Source organism: Poeciliopsis prolifica, unplaced genomic scaffold (genome assembly GCF_027474105.1).
Source record: "Poeciliopsis prolifica strain line A6 unplaced genomic scaffold, Auburn_PproV2 SCAFFOLD031, whole genome shotgun sequence".
Classification (NCBI taxonomy): Eukaryota; Metazoa; Chordata; class Actinopteri; order Cyprinodontiformes; family Poeciliidae; genus Poeciliopsis; species Poeciliopsis prolifica.
Window position 1 is genome coordinate 4,146,706 of NW_026562406.1, and position 23,519 is coordinate 4,170,224.

Here is a 23,519-nt window from a genome sequence, read left to right on the forward strand (position 1 = left end):
ATTTTGTAAGGGAGATGCTCACAATAATATGGCTGCGTACCGGGAGAGATGGATGAGCTGGTGTAATTCCTGGGAGGGAACGCAGCGTTTGTCCCAGGGATGTAGGTGATGCGATCCATCGGGGAGCCGGCCGTCCCTGCAGACGGAGGGACCAGGACGGGTAAGTGTGGCACCTGAGAAAGATCAATGATCCCTGAGGAGGAGGAAGAGGAGGAGGAGACCCAAATCAAGATGCAGTTTAATTTTTCCAGTAAAGAGGCTCAGCTCTGCTTCTGACTTGAGGTACAACATGCCACTGTAACACAAATAAACTAAAGAAGATCTGTTAGAGGATGAATTATCCATAAGTGATAGCAACAAGAGAGTTATGCAAACTCTCTCCTATGCAAAGATTCTCAGTAATAGTGATGATATGTGAAAACTTTATATCCTTGCTTTGGGCTATCCTTTCATTTTCCCTCTCTGCCTTTTGTGATTTCATGACATCAGAAGTCAATAAATGTTTAAGTGAGCATAATAAACATAAAACAAAGGCAGACAAATTCAAAGGGTAGTTAACCTTGGCATAATATCCGCATTACATCAGCAGCTTTGCTCTCTTTGTAATTATTAACCACTCAAATGGTCATATTTGTTGATCATTTGCCAGTGCAAAGGAATCAGCTATTTAAACAATGAGAAAGTAAAAGAATTTACTTATGCAACCGTGCAGCTGACCAATGGAGGCTACTGTCAGGTTTCATGTAAAACAATCCTGTTTGGGTCTGATTTCTACGATTTGTTCTCTTGTCGGGCAGCAGCTCGTATTCCCCTACAACAACGAAGGGCGCCTCGTCTCTTGGTGAAGCAGGAGGATGAGCGCCAGCTTGTTTGCATACCCGACTATCAGATCAAACCCAGGCTGAACGGATATTGCCGCTGTTCAGTAAAAGGTAACCCTAACCGTTCTGTAAGCATAGGACGCCAGATTTGGGTTTCAATTTGCCAAACAACCTAAAAATAGTGCAAGTGTGAGTCAGAGTGCGGATGGGACTGGAAGCAGCGTTAGCCTTACCGCGTTGGGCACCAGCAGAGTAGGACAGAGGAAGCGCTTGGTCTCGAGGAGCGAGGCCTCTGAGCAGGTCTGAGCGCTGCGCGGCCATGGCGGCGGCCGCGGGCCACTGGTGCATCTGCTGCGAGGTGATGTAGTCATTTATCAGGGTCTGACGGTTCTCCAGGGCCGTCGTATCGGGAAAGCCGCGGATGAGGTAGGGATACGGGTGAGGGTACGCCGGGTTGGGAGCCAAGTGGGAACGAGGCAAGTAATAAGCTCCTGCAAGTAAAGAATAGGAAATGTTGAAAATCATTCATAGTCATTTAAGGACACAGATGAAATAAAACTGATCGTTTTCTCGGGTTGCAATCAAGTGTTTCTGCAGATTTCACCAAGTCAAGTTTAAGGCTTTGTAAGTCTATTATGAATTCAATTGAAGACCAGAATGTGCAAAAGAATATTGCACATTCAAAATTGTACAAAATTCAATCAAATTGGATATTTTATGTTGGAGTAGTGCCAAGGCTTTTTTGCACAGATGGTGCTTAACATCATCAAGACAATATCTCATCATGAAAACAGATTAAAATACCTTCGCAACAACTGAAAACAGATTGAGTGAGTCTTGGAAGAGGGCCAGGTTAACATTTTGTGATTTACCTGGGTCGATGGCGATTCCACGAGGCAGCGCCGCAGGGTCAAAGGACAAGGGGATGCGGTACATGTCTGAAGCTCCCAGGCCGGGCAGCAGCCGTTCGTAGGCCTGCTGATCCACAACGCCAGTGAGCGGCGACTTGGTGGCCCTCATCTCTCTGGGAGTCGGTGTGGCTTTACGCTCCTGGGAAGAATTCTTTCCGGACCCTGAATCAACAGGAAAAAGAAAAAAAAAATAAAGTTTGGAATCTGAATTTTATTAACAATAAAAAGTGACATATTTGACCGCAATGCGGTCTCAATCGCTGCCTGTTACAAATAAAACCTGCGGCAAAAACAAATAAAGTCACTGTTCCGTCTGTGTGTTGGATTTGCAGAGGTCACACACTTTCCTCATGGGAAAATTCAAACATTTTCAACTCAAGTTTCCAGCAGCACATTTTGTTAGAAAAACATAAGACAAATGGACTAAAGAGGACAATTTAAATCACTGTTATATGATGTCAATTATTACTGTTTGTAGTGTCTTGTGATAGTTTTCTAAACTCTACAGACAAGAAAAACTAACAAAATGTTATGTTTTGGAATATATCTCCTATACACCCAACATACTCGAATGCTCCAAGAATAAAATCTCTTCAGTTTCATTAACGTTGTTTAACGTGTACAGTACAGGCCAACCTTTATTTAAAACACAGATAGATAAGTAACTGAGAAATTAGGAATGATAAAAATTCATTGCACAACAACAATCCAAACAAATTGTGTTTGGGCAAATGACGTTCCAGTTCAGATCAAATGTTCGAAAACAACACACAAAGAAAGTTATTACAAAAATGTTCCTGCTACGTTCTTTGGCATTTAGGAAAAAGAAATAATTTAGTTGATTCCAACTAAACTAAAACAAGGAAAGTTTAGTCTTATTTAACTTCAGACAGTGAAAAATATCTGTCCTTTTTATTAGTTGTATGAAAATATCTGGCTTCAACTGTAAAAATCGAAGCTTTTAATCAGACATTAGATTGAACTTTATTCCAAAACTGTGCAGTTTGAATATCAAGCACTTTGAAGACACCAAATGGAAAACCAGTATGAACCCTGGATGTTCCCACCTTCGTGTTGCCTTTGACTGGCTTCCCTGGGCAGTGGGGATCCACGATGTGACGGCCCAGGGTACGGGGTCCGAATAGCACCTTTTTCCTCGTATCCCATGGGGCTGTGGTGGGCTTTGCCTCCCTGCTCAGAACCCAGGGTGAGCGGAGAAGAGCGCGGTATGGGACTGGCCGTGCTGACCACTGCACTGGGCCGACCCTTGGGCCCCTCCTCATACCGACTTCTGTCAGGACGCATCTCCAGGTGGGAGGCTGTGCCGTGGTAGGAGCGCGGCGAGCTGGCGATGATGGAGCGGACATCGTGGCGTTTCCCAGAGCCAGCAGCGTCCGGCTTTCCAGCTGCGCCCTGCAAGAAATGAACCAGCTTAGAAAAACGGGCATCTATACTGGTCTACTGTCATTTAAAAAATAAAAAAACTGAGAAACACATTTCAAACTTCTAGTTAAAGCTCATCTCTAGGCTAGCACCAACTTCAGTTTTGCTGCAATACATTAATTTTTTTATGTTCTGCATAATATTTCGGAGCAAGACAATAGCTGTTAAGATTGTTTAATCATTAATTTTCTCTGAGTTAAAGAAGGACACGCAAATATCAGTTTGACATTCATTCAATAAAACTATATGATTGCACATCACCTCATTTATATGTGCATTTGTTCCCTGGGTTCACATTACAGGTCTCATAAAGTTAGTTTGACCTACATGTGTCAGAAGCATTCCAGCAGCCATTGACTGCAGCAGATACAAGGGCCATTAAATTTCAGCTGAAGGCGTATTTTAACTACGGGTTCCTGAAAGTTGTTCTCCAGAACCTGACTTCCTGGAACCTTTTATCTATGCATACTGTTCTTTTTTTATGTGCATTTCTATTGTAGATTCTAAAACTGGGACTGTTTATGGAGATGAGGCCTTCCCGACGCTGAGCAGCGGTCCGACGGCACGGCAACATCAGAGTTCAGATCGTGATTGAAACTACTAACATTGAACTGATACGGCATTACATCTGAGATTGTTTCACAGTCATGCGTTAAATCCTGCATGTTGCCACATCAAATTGTGTGAAAATGTAGATTTTAAATAAACAATGTTTATTTCATAGGAAGAAACGATGGACTTTACAGATTAAAATATCAAACTCAAGGCTCTGACAGAAGCATAACTCTGCATTCTTGTGGAGGTTCTGAACGGATATAGAAATCTGCACTTCGTTTAAAAACAAAATCGCCACACTTAGCGAAAATACTTAATTAAATGTAAACTCTGTAAAGCCCTAATATTCAGCATGAGCATCTGGGTTTAAATGTGAATAGAGTAGTTATTTATTAATACCTCAGTGTGAAAAATTCACCTTTTACAGCAGCAACGCAAACAAAATATACCCTATTGCAATACAAGTATCTAACAACATAAGCAGCTAAAGTATCTACAGATAAAACCTAGTTAAATGTATTAGAAACCTGAAAATTTGTGATTTCTAAGTACAGAATAGGATTTGCTTGTATGATGTTATAAAATATGACTAACTGAGGAGGAGATTATTGTGATTAAAGGCAGGATATTTTGAGTCAGTGAGAACGGTTCTCTACTCAATTTTTAAACAGTTCAACATGATAGATCATTTTCTTCCTTAGTGAGAGTTAGCCATCATTTGGTCGTAACCCAGTGGGTGTGGGTAGATTTGTCAGCACTCAGAAATTGTGCGATCATAGCCTAAAGAACCCAAAGGATGTTTGGTTGGGCTGGTTCAGCTGATGAATCAGCCCCCAAAAAGAGCAACTAGCACACTCCTAACTAACAGTGGAATGATGCGTTTCACCATCAAGCGCATACCTGTGATATGATGCCCTCCTTGGATGATTGTCTTCCCTCGTCTCTTGGAATGAGGTGGATGGAGCGTCCAGGCTCCTTCACCGTGGGCACGATGCCCTCTCTGCCCTTCATTGGGTCAGAAAGGGACCCGGCGCCACGGGGCGGGGACGCCTCTCGCCTCATCTGCTTGGCTTCCCTCCTCATGTAGGCATCTTGAGGGTCGAGATGGCGGGGTATACCTGCAATCAGAAGGTTATGTTCAACCCATTTCTCCTATGAAAACAACAGGCGGTATGCTTGAAATGCATTTTAAAGCATCCTACCTTGAGAGATGGAGCCTCGGATATGAGTATCCTTGTAAGACGGGTGGTGAGGGCTTTCTCTGTCGTAAGGCATGGCACGGCCGATGAGACCTGAGGTGAAGGTGGAACAAAGCACAGCAGCAAAGGACTCAGACGCTTTTTTTCACTGTACTGTTAAAAGACTTTTTAATAAGACTCGAGAGAAAGAACCATTGTTTGGAGAGGATTTTTCCAGCTGTCTGGATCGCAGAGAGCATTGCTGCGGACAAAAACCTTTTTGAAACAAAAAGGTTTTGTTTGTGTGAGACACTTTTAGAAGTGATGAGGTGGATATATTTATTTATATAGGCTAAGAGTGTATGAGTCTCAAATGTGTTTATCAACAGAATGAATGTTTTAAGTAGAAATATTTCAGTAATGTTGGATATTTTTCTTTTTTTGTATGAACACAATGATATCTCATTGCTGAATGCTACCTCAGTCAGAATAAATGTCAAATGAGAAGTTAAGCTCACTCCTGTCTTACCCTCACAATTGGTAGCAGACAGAGCGTCTCTCATTGGCAGCCCTCTGCCTCCTTCCATGACATCATAAGGTCGCTTCAGACCCAGGATTTCTCCAGACAGACCTGATCCTCGACCGTCTTCTTTGGGAGTTTGAGACTGCTGCCCTGTGATGTTCATTCACACGGATCCAGTGTTTTACATAAGCATTTCAACACCTAGTGTACCACCTGGCAGGTCAGCAATCTTGTTACTAAAAGCTCGTGTACTCACGGTCATATGAGAGGATCTGCCCGCTGACGCCCTCGTACAGGATCTGTCCTTTAGATGGCGCCTCGTCCCGCTCCCTGTCAGCTCGGCTGGAACTGTCCTCCGAGATCAGACGTGATATGGTTTCTCTATACAGCACATCTGCTGGTGTCCCCTGGGATAAAGACACAAAAAGAAAATGAGGCATAAAATGAGGCACAAATTTGATATCTCTGCAAAAAGCAGCAGCCGCAGTCTACTTATGACTTTGATTGGGGTTAGTTATTATGCTGGTGCAGAAGGAACCACCGAACAATAAGCAACCATGAATAGTTAGGTTTATTACTCTCAAACTTGTTTCTTTGCATGGTACGATCATTAATGACAAAGTCTGATTAAAAATAAATAAATAAATAAAAATATTTCAATTATTTATTTAGTGACGTTTTAGACACACACACAAAAAAATCATTATCGGTCAAAATTGGTAGGTCAAGCTTTTTAAAGATTGGTAATCTTTAAAAACTGCAATTGGTGCAACCCTAATAAAAACCGTGTGGTTATATTTACATTTGGCGATGCAGGAATAAAGGACTCCTAAAATAATCTCAGGTTTCTTTTCATTACATTAGTAAATTCTTTTGGATCCTCCTATTGACCACTACACAAGCTGAATCCATTTGCGGGCCAAGATTTTTGGAAAACTTATGGATAAGGATTTACATACTCTAAGGAAATCCTGCATCACAGTGTTTAAGCTGCACTAATTCCAAAAACAGCTTATAAAAGATACTAAAGAATATTTAAAATATCAGCTCTGCATTGATTTTGTCAGTTATAAGGTGACGACTCTTCATTTATCTTGAGGGAAAAATCAGAGATCAGAAAACGATTAATCTCTGGAAGCATCACTGGAGATGATTATGGGCTTTAAAAGCCAGAGGATTTAGACGAACGCCATCCTGATGCGAAAGGCAGGCGCTGAAGGAAAATAGCTGTGTTTGCAAAACGCAGGCAGGATACAGGAAGGAACTCACCATCAGAGTCATTGACTTAAAGAAGCCAAACAATCTGATACAGAAGCCTGGCACTCCACTGAGGTTTGCTCTGGACAACATAGAGCTGTCTTCAGAAACATTGCTAAACATAGTAGTCTATATTGCACACATCTATGAAAAATGAATCATGTTTAATCAATTTTAGACCTCTACAGCTCTGCTGCTATAACAATCAGTATAGGAGGTTCATTTCTGCCTGCAGCAAATATCTTGCACATCGTTTTAACCAGACAATGTTAAAACATTTTTATGTTTAATGAAAACATAAAAATGAACACGAATTTCAGAGTTTCTAAACGAAGGAAAGGTGAAGCGGCTTGAAAGCAGAACATAACATTCGTGGTCAAACTAAACCTTGAATAACAACACTTGTGCTCGGCATGAGTCATATTTCTCCACGCACTGATTGGTCAAGAGATGATTGCATGAGTGGATGGTGAAAAGGAGAGACAGCAGTTACTGGGAGAGGCCTTGTAATCTGCTGGCTGCAGCTTTTCCAAGAAGTGTTTACCAAAAGAGGGGAGAGAGGGGATGGATGTATGTTTACAAAGTAGTAATGACCAAAGCAGTCCTCACCTGCTCTCCAAGAAAACCTCAAACACATGCACATCCACCTATCAATCCGTCAAGAGTTGAGCTTGACATGAGGACGAATTTTCATTTAAGCTGTTTTTCATTTTATTTTTTGTTCGCCCCTAACGCTCGCGGATGACGGCCTCCTCTGCGCTTGTTTGCTCTCCAGTGCCAGTTGGACGCAACACTGGAGTGGACCTATCAGTGACCAGGTTTAGCCAGCATCTAAAGTACACAGATAAATAAAAGAGGGAACAGATGCGGCACAGCGTGTACCCGTTGCCACGGCTACGGATCCATTCAGAGCTGCGGTTATGTCACAGTGCGGCGGAAATCCAGCAGCAGCCACCGCACATGGGCTGCCGTTTGACCTCTCACCAACTCTCGTCTGTTTCTCTTGCATCACAGGAGCAAACGTTGAAAGCGCGCAGAATCCGCTTCATGTTTGACAGCAGCTTGTGTGTTCAGAGGGCAAAAGCTGCATTAAATTTTGTGTGTGTGTGTTTTTTTAAGAAGTAAACGATCAGAGGATGTGGGTGGAGTACAAGCTTGTCTGTGGCGTGAACCTTAACACGGTTTTACAGTGTTGGTTTCAATTGGCGTCGACTGTAGGTCTCGGGTAAATCACATTAACCTCAGCAAAGCTCCCTGAACTGCAGAGTCAAAGAACAAACAGGATAAAGTGTAGCACGCAACAGGTGCTCTCGTTTTTAAACACTATTTCACATTATGTTGGGAGGTTTTCAAAAAGAGGAAGAGGACAGTCGGCCACAGGACAAAAAAGAAAGTCAAAACTTGTTCTGTCAGCACAATATTTATAATGCGCAACCGTGAGGCTGGTTGCTTTAGAAATGGTGTCAGTAATCTTTAGACCTTTTTACTCTCATGCCAGCCAAATAAAACGTCTTAAGAGCTGCAAATGTCACATGACCTTTTGAAGGAAGAAAAAAAAAAAGGGACAACTTGTGACATATTTTAGAACTTAAAATAAAGATAATCACAGTCTAGCAAAAAAGGATGTTTTTTTGTTTTTTTTGTGGGACAGAAAGAAAAAGTTCATACCTTCCAACATAAAGACAAGAAAATCTGCTCTAAAAACACATTACCAGTGCTTTTTTTTGTCATTCTTTGTAAAAATTCAAATGAAATGTCAGAAATAAAATTAAGAACTACTAAAAACCTTCATTTGTTGTTACACCTAGCTTTAAAAATATCAACTGGTTCTTTTTAATTTTTTTGCCAAACTTTGTAAGAGCCACTAAAGAAGGTCCAAAGTGTCACTTGTGGCTCTGGAGGTTGCAGACTCCTGATTTAGACCGTTTCTGTGAGGCCTAAAACACTGTGGTGTCCTTACAATAAACTACGACTACTGCAGGATTATATATGCCACAGTTAATCCTCTCTTTCATATGAATAGTTTTAAATAGTCTATCTTGCTGGTCTGAGCTCACCTGTGTGATGGAGCCCCCTCGGTAAGAAACCGCAGACTCCGGGTGTATCCTGGTCCCAGGAAGACCTTTAGTGATGCTGCCTCCTTGGACACCTGGACAAGAGAAGAATTATATAACACCTGAAGGCATTGTTTTTACTCTCTTGAAAAATAATATATAAAAATTGAAAAAGGTTAATGAAATGTTTACTGTGAAAGTACAGAACCTCCTCAGATAGGACCTTATATACCAAGGCATTTATACAGGCAAACCTTCAATTGTTTTTAAATGCTGTATACATCAATTTGACAACTTGAAATTGGCCTCTGTCTCTTTAAGAAGTTCCTGTTCTCTACATCGTGCCGTTTACAACCTTTCTCAAGAATGTTGCACTGAGAAGGAACTCAGCAGATGTGCGTTTATTCCAGGTGTTTGTTGCTTGCTGCAGCCGCTAGTCTGGAGGAATCGAGTAGGGAAGGCGGGGGAGGGGTGTCTGTGAGGCGGAAGCTTTGCTGGTGACTGCAAAGCTTCACCAGCAGTCACCAGCTAAACTAGCTAACCACTTAGTTTAGTTGGTTAGCTAATCTAAGTGCACCACCACCACATGTCCATCTGTTCTAATATCGGCTCAGTTTCACTTATTGGATCGATTCTGATACGCTATAAGATGAGAAACATTGGCCGATTCTAATGCTAATGTAGATGTATTGTGCATTTCTCGTAAAAACGTGTATTTTTCTACAATTTCCAGATGTTATTCCTACAAAACCACATGTATAAAAGCACAGCTCCAGGACCAATCAGTTGTATACAAACGCATAATAAAGGGAGGAAGCATTGCACCCACCACGAGCAGAGGAGTTATCATGAGGCGGCCCTGGGTTTGATAAGTTATCAGGCTGGGAGGAGCTGTGAGGAGACAACTGCTCCTGCTTCACCACTGGGAAAGGACCTGCTGCGTAATGATGAGAAAATTCACATCACTATGTCAAAACATAGAAAAGTATGTAAAACTATTTAAAAAAGAAAAAAAAAAAAAAAAAAAAGAACACAATTGAATTCGGTTCTGGTTTTACTCACCAACTTTCTTCTCCATCCAAGACAATCCCATTGGTGCGGGAGGCATTTTTGAGTGATCCAGCCCGTGGGCCGCTCCATGCAACTGCACCGGCGTACCCTGAACACACACGCACGCATACACACATTAGGTCATCGGTGTAAATATACCTATTACTTACCATGTCAGGGTAACAAATTTAATTGGACGATAAATTGTACCAAAAGTTATTGCGGTAAACGATAATATTGTTTTGGGACCGTTTTTAAGTGATATAATGGGAATGGCACAATAAAACAAGTAAGCATTCTCAAAAATCAATAACCTTTCAATTTTAAGGAGCATTTAACAGTGGAGCTGGAAGACATTTTTAATACCCAAAATAAAAAAAACAAAACAGAAACAACAAATAAAATGAATTGTAAAATCTTTGTAACAAAAACTGTCCTCCAAAAAAATAAAAAATCTGGTTGAGACCAAAGCCTTTTGTTTTTGGTAGAAGGTCAGAGACAAGAAAAACAAAAAAATCACGCAAACGGAAATTATTGAGCTTGTTTTATTTTATTGCGACAGGCCTGTCAGTTACGTCATCACTGCTCTTGCTTTTAAAAAATGTTTTAAAAACATAATTGCTTCAAACATCAAAACTGAGCATACACTGTATTTGTTTCTGCCAATCGACTATAAAACTGCTTAGTTCATCGTGGTAACATACCTGCGTGATGGAGCCTCCAGGCTTGTTGGAGGAAATGAGCGGTGGCGGGTCGGGCATGGAGAGGGGTCTCACTGCCGCTAACCGCACGCTATCCTGTGGCAGACCAGCGAGCGATGGGAGGCCTACCTGTGGGAACGCTGGAAAACAAAAAGATAAGAATTATCCTCTACTGGTGAAGTAGAGCAGCAGACGCAGACGGAGAAGATTCCTCACAGTTGAAGTGGAGCAGGTGTTGGTCGTGACTGATCTTGGCCATGTCCCGCGGGGCCATGGGATACGGCAAGAGAACCTGGCGACCCAGGTTTGAGGTTCTGAGGTCGTCCGGACCCATCGCCTGCTTCTTGGCGTCACCGTGTGGAGAGAAGGCTCTGGACTTTTCTAAAACATCATCACATGGAGGGAGTCAGCACCATAATAAAACAGGAAGCTGGACTACATGTAGTCTAAGAGGCGCTCCTCTGTGCTGCTAAACAGTCACTCTGCATGTGTGAACTGCTGCTGCTGCGCTGAGGATAGCTTCTTCTGTTTATATAATGAACTGAAATCTTTGCCACTGATAAAACAGCCCTCGATGCCACTTCATTCCCACAGTGTCTCACCTCTCAATAAGCAGACGTGCATGCAGAAAAAAATAAATAAAACGCTACAACCAAAACCTAGAGTCTAAAGAGTTTTAGAAAAACACATCCAAGTGACATGACAGGCGCAGTGGCTGAATCTGATCGGCTAAAAAGCCTTTGAAGGGAAAATGCAGCGCTGCGACTTCTTAGCATTTTTCTGTTGCATGCAAATGCATCTGCACAAACTGCAGTTCGCCACATAATGTTAAGGCATGAGATTCATGTGACATGAGTTAAAATCAGACAACTTCACAGAATTGTGTCATTAAAACTTCAAAACAAAATGTACAACATGATCTAATTGATTTTATTTACAGCTGAAGAGCCACGGAGCTTGCAGTCATATGGTCTTAAAAATGTTGCAGAGATTGGGTGTGTTCTAGTTGCAAATTTTAAAAAGATTTGAAATGTATGCAGGCTTAAAGCTACATATTTCTCTTCACTTTATAAGTTAAAAACCCACATAAATGCTGCTTGAAATATATTTACTGAATTAAAAAGAAACCTGAAGTGTTAAGAAATCCACTAAAACTTTATTTGCTTTTTTCCTGTGCAGAATTCGTCTCTTCAGACAGTAGACTATCAGGTTGGAAAATGGCAGAGCTGTGTTCCCCTATAATTCAATAAGCTGGAGAAATCCCAGTAACTCAAACATTTCTCTGGGATTTTATAAAAATGACTTGAAACTGCGAGAGAAGGACGATAGGCATGAATGGCTGAACTTTGCAAACCTTGGTACAGATTACTGTCCATGTCTATTTAAATGTGAATAAAGCTTCACTATCTAACTCTGTGTGTGAAATTAGAAGCTTTGTTGCCATTTTCTGTCCTGAGATCGCAAAAAAAAAAAAGAAAACACGCAATAACTTTGAGTCAACATTTGAACGGTTGGGTAGAAAATGCCTTCAGTAAGGAATCTTCTACAGAATCCTTACTGTAAGATTGCTGAATGAAACTATATTTCCTTCTGGGTCAGTAGCAGCAGCAGGTCATTCATCAGACCCCCTGTCCAGGAGTGTCCCAGAAACAGTTAAAGACCCTAAACAGACTCAAGGTCAGAGCCTCTAGAACAGACCTACTTAATAAAAGTAGATCAAATGCTACTATATCTGCATGTTGAGCAGGATTTTAATGTACCCAGTTTTTTTCTTTCATTCAGCATATTTATAAATGTGTACCTCTATAAATAAATTTATGAATACCTGAGTGTAGCAGGTCATGCAGACTAGGCTTTGAGCTTTTAGCTGCAAGGAGGAACACAAAGGTCTTAAAAAGTTACAAATATCAATAATGTGGAAATTGTCTGTCATACTTTTTCAACTTGATAAGGCTCCTACACTTTCCCAACAACACAAAAAAGCTAATGAACATTAAAAGAACAAATGCTTATGGCCAGGACTTTAACACATTAATTTTGATAGATTATATATATTGTAAAGCATTAGAAAGTTTTATACAAACAATCAGGGCTTCCAAAAACGCATGAAAGCTGTATGGGTATTAGCATTTGGCACCAGTCTGAACAGGCTAGAATAAAAACAAATGTATTTGTTGTCGAGCTCGTGTGTCTATTTAGTCAATAATTTAGCAACAAATGGGGAATTCTGAATTGAAAATGTTGCTTATTTTGTTGATATATAGAAAATGAAATTAATTAATCACATACGATGCAATTAACCCAGGTTAAACATTTTAATAACGTCTCGTCACTCCAAATGCTATTTACAAACTCCCATGGTCAGGGTATGGAAACCCAGAGAGTCCAAACAGTCACCTTCATCGAGGTAAGAGCTAGCAGGTTGAGAACAGCAGGCTAGCTATGGGAGTAGATAGCCCTACTAACTGGTCAGCTAAAATCAGCTTGGTCTCTTTAGTCCAAGAATGGGAAAAAGAAATGTAACTCCGCTGTTAACAAATAAAAAAAACTTTTATTTCTTTATTATGTCAACATTAAGAGAAGGATAAATAAATATGAATAACATTGTTATAAGCTCATTATTTTTTTGGCAACCTCGGGATTAAATCTTGCTTTTCTGGTTGAAATAAGAGTAATTAAATTGTGTTACGTATTTTGGTTTTCTTGACTTTTATGATCTTATGGTGTTGTTTTCGTTCAAAGTTGCCATGCTATAAAAATCTCATACCAGTCCGTGACTAATACACAGACAAATCAGGGAAAAATCCTAACAAATATGTTTGTGCTCTTGTGCAAGTGAGTCCACATTTCACTCGGAGCGAAAACAAACCGTTCCGAGGTGCGTACCGTCTTTTTCGCTGGTTGAGGGACTCCGAGGGCGAACTCGGGGGCTGCTGGTGAGAAGACCCTCTCGCTCTCTGTCTGCCTGAGAGGCGTAAGGCTGCGGTTTGCCTGCTTGGCCAGAAGGCTGCTGCTGTTTGACTTCCTGAGAGGACTCTCCATGAGCCATGGTGATCTGCTCCTGGTACAGAGCCAAGGCGTGGGGGGGCTGCACTGCTTTCCCACTCCGTGGAGTGCCCTGCACAGAGGCCTCTGGCATCTTCACACGAGAGAACACAGAAATAAGATGGTTACATACGAGCGCCAGCTCCTCCCAGGCACTGACATATGGTTGGGCTGCTTACAGTATCTGATCAACGTGATAGCAAAAACTCATCTCTTATTTCTTGGCGAGCTAAAGTTTCACTAATCCCTGGCATCTCGTTTCTGCCCCACAAAGCAATCTATCCCATCATCGTCCATCTGGCTGCCTTATCTTAAACAAATATGACTTCACCATTTCACCTGCTGTACCGCTTAATTCTGCAAGTTGAGAAATGGGGACAGCGCCGATACAGCTGCAGAGATAAACGAAGCTGCTTTTGGGTAAAGGACACAACCTGCGTCTAAGCCCGAAAGACGTAAAGACCGAATTTTCTACAATCATTAACCTATTAGTGGAAGAAAAAAAATACAAACACAAGACCCTGCAGAAGAACTCACAATAGGTGGTATAGCTGCAGCCCTCTGTTTGAGCTGCTTCAGGTCCATGGGCTTCTGCAGAGACGATATGACCCCGTCGTGGGAGAAGTTCAGCAGGCTGGGGCGTGGAGACGTCATCCTAAAACACACAGACAGAAAGTATTAAGAGGCCGACTGGGGAGACAGCATTTCCTGTTTACTGGGCTTGCAAACAGATGACGAGCGCCAATATTTAAAACATCCACAAAGTGCCTGGTTCTGTTCGTTTTAAATATCTGCAACTGAATTAAGACTCTAGAGTTTGACCAATTTAAGAGCTTCTGAAGCTCAAAAACCAATAAAGTTTAAAGACAGGCTGAACTAGGCAGGTATTAAAGGGATTTAACACAGAGGTCAAAACTTGTTTCTTGGAAGACTGTTAACAAGTTAGATAACCTGCAGGATATGTTAATGCTTGTCTCTGCGAAACTACTCTCATTTATACAAGCTGAGAACACAACAGTGTAGGAACAGTGGATTATTAGACCCGGCACAATAACGTGTTGGCAACTGAGGAACGCACAGACAAAAAAAGGAAATACCAATTAATTAGCCAGCGATAGAAATGGGACAATCTTCCTTTCATTAGCACTCAGCAAGCAAAATGCTTAAAAAACAAACATTTAAATCTGAATGTTCATTAAATACATGAAAACATCAACTGACATGTTTTTGAATGTGCTTGTTTTTAGTTGAGGAAATAAATAAATAAAAATAAAGGTTAGAGATGTATAACCCTGTATGTTCACAGTGGGCAAATCCCAATCTTTTCACAGAAAAAAATTTAATAAAATTATATTTGCGCTACTTCAATGCGTAGAACCAAATCAAATATGTGTCCAGTGGTTTTAAAAGCATCTGCAGTCTGACTTTTTTCGTCAAAGACCCAACATGCATTATTATTCTACACCAGAAGAAGTCAGATGAGGTAAAGCTGAACGTAAACGATGGCTGAAGTGAGCATTGTCAACTTAGCTTTCTTTTCTCTTAGCTTCCTAGCGTCTTGTTTTGATGCTAAAAAAAGAGTAAAATAGATCCATAGACGGTGCCATCCATTATCACTTTCATAAACAGTGCACTGCTGTGTGACGTATATGTTCCTCTTCAGTGCATGCGTGTTGCTAAGAGGAAGAGTTCACACAGAAGTCTGATTTCGCTCGCATTCAAATCAAAAATAAAATTAGAATTGCGCATCAAAACCAGCCACATGTCAGTCACTGGTTGAGATTTCGCTGCGATTAACTGTATGCGCTCTCTCGTCCTGAAAACCGACTCAGATCTCATCTGCTTCTCTGTGTTTCGAAAGGAGAGGCTATTGCCCTTAACTTTTTATTTTTCTCTAACATAGAAAGAACTGCTGGATTGGTGTTTCCGTTTCTTCTTTTTGTGTGTAGTGTTTGCTCCATCTTCTCAAACTCAAGTCAATTCTTCTTCCTGGTAAACAGGAGCTTTTCTTTCCGATGTCGCTACATGCAAGTTCATTTTGAGGGATTGCAACAAAGATAACGACTCATTGCAGTCGAATGTCCGCTGTCGCTAGATGCTCATCTGGAAGGAGTGAGTGATGCAAGTCAGTGACTCGGTGCAATCAGCCGGGTTTTAGAAACGTTTTCTTAAATCTGAAGAAATCAATTGGAATGTGTTTACTTGATTCTGAAACAGTATGATTCAGTTTAATTGACTTTTTATTGTAAAGACGACATATGTTGTGAATTGGTGCAACATGTTGGTCAGATTTGCCTGATTACTTGTAGCTTAAACATACAAGCAAAGGTCGATATGGGAGTTTGCTATTCACCATGGCCTCCTTTGGGAGATATTTTAGTGCCGAGGGAGAAAATACAAGGGCACTATTTGTTATTTATTTTTGAACCAACATAAATGGTGGTGAAAATTGTTGGATTGTTGCAGTAATGAGGATTTAGGAGAAAACTCCAGGCAACAACACTTGGTCTGTTTACTCTTGGTAAACATTAGAAAGGGTAAATCGATTAAAGAAAGCTGCCGGGTTTTATGAGTTCTTAACCATTATGCTTCATGAAAACGTACAATTTAGAAATGTTGGAAAAGTTTGACCTGAACTAGAAAATATTTACAATCTTGGATATTTTTCAGAAAGCGGTCACATGCAACAATGCAAGTGATGCTGCTCAACTTAATTGATAAAAAGTATTAGAAACAGTAAAAAAAAAGTCAATCCGATTTTGACACATTATTTTTGCATTGAGCCGTTAAATTTACACTTATTATTAACATGGCCTCTGCCTATAAATGATGAATGACCATTCACAACAGACACTGATAAATTTGCAGAGCTGGCGATCATTTTCTACTGTCTGCAACAACCTATCAAGTATTTTACCATAATTTTCCTCAACAAAACCACAAAGTCAACAGCAGAAACTCATCTTAAAATCACTGTTACAATCTGAAACCCCAAGCCTCCAAAAGGCACAAGTTGTAGCAGAATAAAAGACAGTGACTGTGCAGTTTACGCATATTACCTCTAACAACACAATGGCTTAAAGCTACTTCAAGGGTATTTTCAAACCATATTGTCCGATAAACTTAGTTCGATTGGGGACAAAAATTGCAACATTTGTTACTCTTTCAGCTGGTGTGGTTTGCACTTTGTCAAACAAACCAAATCTTTAGAAAAAATTGTTACCCTTTTGCCTGTAGAGGCGCTACACCGAGAACAACTGCCTCTGCACAGGACACTGAGAGCAACTTCCTTCTTCAATGTGAACAAAATTGAAGTAGTGGTTGTAGGACTTTGCTCATCTTTGGTAAAAGACCACGAGTCGTTTGTTTTGGATGTATTTATCCAGAATGCCCTGCGCTGCAGTTCGCTTCCTGCTTTTACAGGCAAATGAAGTAGAGTTTGACTAAAGCGGACTAAACAGGGCCAATGTGAATGCTCTCTTCATGTTCAAGTGAAAGATCTTAACTTTCACTTGACCAGCAGACATCTGAATTCAGAAAATTGGGATTGGACAAAGACCCAATGAGCAACGAATCATCTTAAAACTTGAGATGAGCAAAATCAGGATGAAACCTCAAAGAAAACTGCACTCTATACTCTGCCAGAAAAACACGGATCCTTGAATCTGTGGGGAAATAAATGGATTATTTCTGCTGTTTCTCAACCAAAAGGCAGGGCTTATTCCATTTCACCAAAGCCAGAAGAGAAATTCTGACTTCCAAGCGATTTTTCTGAGTGTGCAAATGAATACAGAGATTATTGGGAAGCCAGCTCAGATATGGTGCACATCAATAAATTGATCACAGTGGCTTTTTGCATTGTAAGCATTTTTTTTTTATATAGTAAAGCTCTACTGAGCCTTTCTAAAGCAGCAATATCATAGATTTTATCGCACCAGCAGTAAGCAACATATGGTAAAGATCTAAAGTGTATGACACATCCACAAACATCTGAACACAACAAACTGATTTAATGACACTTTTAAGCACACAGCACAAGATTACTAAGGCAAACACACACACACATACGCACACACACACACGCACACATGCGCACAAACACATTCCCTCCCTCCTATTGTTTGCTTTGGCAGAGAGGGCAACATTTCCCTCAGCTCTGCCAGTACACGCAGTCTGCTGTCATGGAAAAAAAAAATTTGAACAAACACTGCGCTGACAGGACTAATCATTCCTCCCACGAACTTTGACACCCATTTGTTCTGGCCTCATTCACAGACTCACACACATCATATATTCACGGTATATATATTTTTTCATTCATTCAAAGTGGAAATAAAATCCGCGGTTGATAGGAAGGAGCAACCTGTGGCAGACACACAAGTGGCTGGACAAATATGGTTCCCCTGCCGTACAGTGTAGCTAGGCAACTAATACCACTTCAAAACCCTCGCTGCTTTGTTTTCTAGTGTTTGCCGTGGTAGTCCGGAGAAGTAGGACACCCAGAAAGATGCTTCAAAATCAGCCGCCCTTTAATTACAATAATAAACGAGGAAAGAATTTAAAAGGTTGTATAATCAAGCTTTCTAAATCCAATCCTGAGGGAGTCTCACCTTTTTTTATCTGTATTATCCGTCTCCTCCACCTCATCAGCGCTACAAGTGGCACTAGAGTCACTGTCCCCATGCAGACCTGCTTTGGTCAGGTGCTCCTTCTTGGAGCTCTTGGAGGCTTTGACTTCCTCCTTCTCGATTCTTGGAGGTTTTTTATCCGTGGCATCGTTGGGTGGTACGGGCTGTGGCTGTTCCTTGTTGGGATCCCCTGTTTCGGTCTTTATCTCCTGCTTGATGGTTGACTCTGCCTCCTCCTTGACAGGAGGCTTCTCGTCGCCTGCCTGGCCCACGCCTGCCTGGTCATCCTTCCTGTCCTCGGTGTTGGAGTTGCCCTTCAGCCTGCTGGTCCCTTCCTCTTTAGCCTTGCTGTCCTCCGAGGAGTGCGGCGAGGGCAGGCTCTCTGTGTCCGAGCTGTTGTTTGCTCCACCTGGGAGAGAGTGGACAAAAAGATGAACAGATTAGGATTTATACTGTAAATCATTTTATGTCCCTCTAACCCTTTTCTCTTCCATCTTCCCCCATCTCCATCTGCTAGACCAGATTCTTCACGATGCCAGTCTTCTGACTAATCAGGTTTCAGGGTACAATAAGGGGGGAACATGAAACCAATTGTGGCGACGGATGCAATCTCCTGAGGATTCACCACTTTGCTGTGGAAATACAGCATATCCAGCATGTTTCTATAAACAACTGGATTTGCTTTCTACTGTTGTAGCTGCTGAAACTGATTAAACTCACAATGGTGCTCAGTAAAGCCCTCTATAAAGCCCTTAGATATCGTATTTAAATATATATATATATATATATATATATAATTATTTTCTTACAGTATGTATGAATAAAGTGAATGGGAGAAAAAAAGAGCAACTGTGAGGAGAGGAAACAGAACTGCTAACTCTTCACCTCCTTCAAAATAAAATGATTAACATCCAAATACTTGAAGAAACCATAACAGTCAATAACTAAAACTTCAACACAGCTGTTGAACTATACTCAACTAAAATTTTGCAACACGGGCCACTAAATTAGAGCCTTAGAATTTATCCCCAATAACTAACTTAGGGGAAACTAAGTGCACTAAATGTTTTCAAAATGAGCTAAAAGCACTAATTAAGTATTGCCTCATTATCAGAAGAGTGCCCACAAAGGCCAAAATCATTCATGTCAACGACACCATTTATTCTGAAATACCCCTGACAATTGTCACTGGCTTTTGTAAAATACAAAATAAATCTCTTGCGCAAAATGTAAGGGCAAAAATTTATGCCTAAGCTGAATTCTGCCTATTACTTTTTGTGCTGCAAGGATATCTGTTGGGACTGAGAGTCTTTAATTTATGGTAACACTTTAGGTTTTGTTAAAATAGCAACACAAAAAATTTAATTCTTGAAAAATAATAATTTACATCAAAAACAAACCATATGTCATTCTCCTTCTCTAACAAGCTAACAACAGCAGCATTGTTAGCTTAAACTTCCCCTATGAGACCAACGAAAAGGGAAAAAAAAAGGTTGAAGGATGCCACATGCTAGCTAACACTACGACACAGATGTTGATAGCAACATAAAAAGGTCAGCGAAGCTCCTGTATCTGCAACACTGAAGTAGTAAATCTTCTGGAGAACATAGGCAAATGCTAACTATTTAAACATTAGCTTCACGGACACAGACAACCCAGTGATTGTGTTCAGTCAAGATGCGTCTCCCAGTGTCAAAGTTCTGAACCACGCCACTCTCCGTTCTACTGCAGCAACAAAACAAACCAGTGTGCCCCCATCCATTACTCCTCCATTTAGTTGTAGAGGCAAATGTGGCTAATAATAACACAGGATATGTTTGAGCTAGACTGAAGCTGGCAATTAGAGCAGAAAAAAGTAGAAACCCATAGCAATCAAACCTGCTGAAGCACTTAATCACTGAAGAAAATATTGTGAAAAATTACCAGAAAGACAAGGATTGTGCAGCGCCTACTGTTGAACAGATTCGCAAAGACCAATCCTTGCTGACACTATAAACAAAAATATGATTTGCATGCACCAGATCCATGTTTGTTTTGAGCACAATTTGTTTTAGCACCGAGTGATCCTTTTTGTCACTCAGTGGTGAAATTTATTCACATCAACTGCAAATTGACAGGCAAATGGAAGCACAGAGTAGAACACTACTAAGACAACATAAAAGTATGACTGAATCAAAGGCACATTGTATATGAACTATTATTCTGTTATCTCGTCTACCACTTTGCAAAACTCAGAGAAATTTCTGTTTGTTTAAACGAGGACTGAATTGTTCCGATTGTTGAAACTTAAAATACTGACATATTGTGGTTAATCACATTACCAAGTATGAAACTTCAGTATAGTGACAACTATGCTTATTCATGCTCCCAAACAAAAGAAGGAATGATGTACCTTCTCCATCTTCAGGTGGTTCCTCTTCGTTGCAGCTGGCTCCTGAACCCTCGATCTCCTCCTCCTCTGCAGCATACGTAGCACTCGCCTCTTCGTTCTGCGAGGCTTTCCCCCTCCGACGGGCCTTTCGCTCCTTCTCCTGGGTTGAAACAAGAACACGCTTCAAATGCAACCCCAGAGACACAGTCAAAGTACAAACATCAGCACTATGTGAAGCAGGTATGGCTTCCTTACCGATTTCATTTTATGCTGCTGCAGAATCTCATCCAGTTTCTGCCTCTTCTTGTAATTGAAGTAGAAGTTTTTGCACTGCGACACGGTTTTCGATCCCACCATCTTGGAAATGGCGGACCAATTCCTACCATACTGGAGAAGGCCTGGAACCAACAAGTGGACAGATGACAAGATTAGAGAAGGGACTTTGTAGTTAGCATTACCAGTTAAAAATCTGCAACAGTAGAGAAGAGAAAAGAGATTCTCTCTATGAGAAACCATCCCTGTCAGAAGAACAAATGCATCACACATTGGGCTAGTTTTGGATTATCTATCATCAGTAATAAGTCCAGATGGCTTAAACTTTCCAAACATAGTAGTTTGCATCCACAAAGACTAAACGATTAGGGTGTTATGTGGTAGGTGGACCCACTGGGGTCACTTTGTGTCATATTTCTAACTGACTTTGATGTGACCCAATTCCAAGAAACCCAAGTCCTTTACCCAGTCAAGCACATGATTGTGTCTTACACAAGAGTCAACAGGCACCCGCTGGGCCTGAGCTGTGATGGATCGACCTGTCAGGAAACACACAAGCTCCCTTACACGCACACGTAAACAATCAGAAAGTATGCATGCTAAAAAGGAGCTACAGCAAGCGGTCGCAGCGTGCAAGTCCCAATGAGAAAGACCATGTAGCATTTGCTCCACTGGCCCTCCCTTTTAGAGTCTGCAGTTAGCCAAAGGCAGCTCATTAACTGTGTGTGTTGTAAGAGGCTTAGTTTACACCACCCACTTGCTTCCTGTGCCAGCCTGACAGGTCTTGGCAACAGGACAGGATTCTTGAAAGGTTGTTGGGGGCGGTGTGAGGGAGGAGGTGGCGGCGGTGGGGGGGTGTTATTAACAGGCATGCAGCCAGCACATCTTGGGATAACCTTGGACATGGGTTCAGAGGTCTCTGCATCTCATCGCTTAATGGAGCCGGTAAGGCCAGAGGAAGCTGAGGAGAGGGGAGAGGGAAGGACAGCTGTGTACAGCACTGTCACTTCACTTCGTCAATCTGTCACAGATGCTGAAGCTCCCTTAAACTAATCAGCACAGAGATTATTACTAACAGCTGGCTTAAGAGTCGGACTATTGTTTGCTTAGAATTTCCGCAAAGAAGCTTGTTGGTAAATTTTTGTTCCAAAGCGTTTGAGATGCACTGAGAAATCGGCTGCCGATCGGTATTGCAATTCACCGGCCAGCCGAAAACTCGGTAACATTTAAACTCAGGCTATTTCGCGTCGACAACCGAGGATTAAAAGTGGCTTTCTATATTCTGAAAGTTGATGCTTATGCCATTTTAATAAATAATTTCCAACAGCAGGAAGTCATGTAAACTTATTTTGGAATCCCAATCGGAGTCAAATCTGATGAGTGAACTGGTTCAAACATGGTTCAGAGTCAAAGAAAATAGGAACAGAGTAAAACAAACTGAATCAGGGATGCACAGATATGACAATTTAGACCCATTTTGATATCCGATATTAATACTGCTGTTATGGCTACTAACCAATTTTGACCAATATTATATATATTCCCCTACACCTTCAACACTGTGAAAACGTTTTCTGCTTCATTTAAAATCTCCCACAATCCTGCACTGTGTCACTATCAGGAGTGAACAAATCGACCAATAGCAATGTTGACGCTGATATATCGCACAACCATAAATTGAACCGTGAGAATTTTAAATATTTACCACCATTTATTTCAAGAGTTGAAAATACTTTCCTACAAAAGTAAAATAATCGTCTAAGTGATAATAATTTGAGTACGAATGAGGTTACTGCTATTAGGAAATTATATTATGTAGGTACAAAATGGGCACGCAAATTAGCAAAGGGGTGAAATAACCTGAAGTCTAACCAGGCTCTTACAGGTTGCATTGACAGTAACCCTCTTCAGTGACGACACCTGTTATTAAGTGAGGAAGAATCGGAGCAGGATATTTTTAGTGCCAAGTTTACAAATTCAGTAAGAGGAAGCACAGGTATGTAGAAAACAAATCTGTATTTTATACATTTAAAAGATAACAGGAAGTCTTTCTATTGCACAACAGCTATTTTCAATACCTTTGCAAACATTGAAACTTTATCACGAAGCCCCTCTAGATTAAAAAAAGTTGGCCATCATTTGGATGTCTCAGAGTTAAAATAAGGATGTATATGATCAACTCCAGCTTTGATTCAAGTGTGCTCAAACACACTTGAATCAATAGTTTTTCAGTATCTCACCAAGACCTACAGAGGCCATTCAGGTGTGTTGGATCAGGGATGCATCTAAAAGTTTGAGGTTTTAATTAAGAACAACCCTGTTTGCTCCCAATGCAAATAATTACATAAATAAAAAAATTACTTGTGTCAGGGAGCCTAGAACACAATACTTTGAATGATGCTCATGTATCATATTACAATATATTTTTTAAGCACAAAAGCTAGGGATCGGAAAACGGCTGCTGGATTTTTATCGGTGCATCTCCACACAAAACTGAATTTTTTTTTCTATTCTGTCTGCAGGGGCATTAGATATCATCTGAGCACAGATCTGAACACTAAAAGCAAAAATAACAAGTATTTACTGTCAATTTTCCTATTAAGGTTAATTAAAAAACAAAAAAAAAAACTCAACAAGCACATGCAATGTTCCAATTTGAAGTAGAAAAGCCTTTCCGCCAAAGACGAGAAATCAAACCAGTTGCTCTAA

The 23,519-nt window shown here is 40.8% G+C and overlaps 1 protein-coding gene across 3 annotated transcripts in view; it reads right to left on the reverse strand.

Moving 5' to 3' along the window:
- ncor2 (nuclear receptor corepressor 2) overlaps positions 1-23,519 on the reverse strand; it is a 103,437-nt gene that overhangs the window by 9,459 nt on the left and 70,459 nt on the right. For 2 of the 3 annotated variants that reach the window (XM_055050865.1, XM_055050866.1), the window contains exons 18-35: positions 20,793-20,935; positions 20,559-20,697; positions 18,149-18,575; positions 14,076-14,193; positions 13,380-13,632; positions 10,710-10,874; positions 10,497-10,633; positions 9,805-9,901; positions 9,572-9,679; positions 8,746-8,837; positions 5,688-5,838; positions 5,438-5,581; positions 4,933-5,022; positions 4,631-4,848; positions 2,800-3,145; positions 1,694-1,894; positions 1,055-1,312; positions 23-193 (exon numbers count right to left, since the gene is read on the reverse strand). In XM_055050865.1, coding sequence (XP_054906840.1) covers positions 23-193; positions 1,055-1,312; positions 1,694-1,894; positions 2,800-3,145; positions 4,631-4,848; positions 4,933-5,022; positions 5,438-5,581; positions 5,688-5,838; positions 8,746-8,837; positions 9,572-9,679; positions 9,805-9,901; positions 10,497-10,633; positions 10,710-10,874; positions 13,380-13,632; positions 14,076-14,193; positions 18,149-18,575; positions 20,559-20,697; positions 20,793-20,935 — 3,258 coding nt within the window. The remainder of the gene's footprint in view (positions 1-22; positions 194-1,054; positions 1,313-1,693; positions 1,895-2,799; positions 3,146-4,630; positions 4,849-4,932; positions 5,023-5,437; positions 5,582-5,687; positions 5,839-8,745; positions 8,838-9,571; positions 9,680-9,804; positions 9,902-10,496; positions 10,634-10,709; positions 10,875-13,379; positions 13,633-14,075; positions 14,194-18,148; positions 18,576-20,558; positions 20,698-20,792; positions 20,936-23,519) is intronic. The other variant, XM_055050864.1, reaches the window with a different exon arrangement.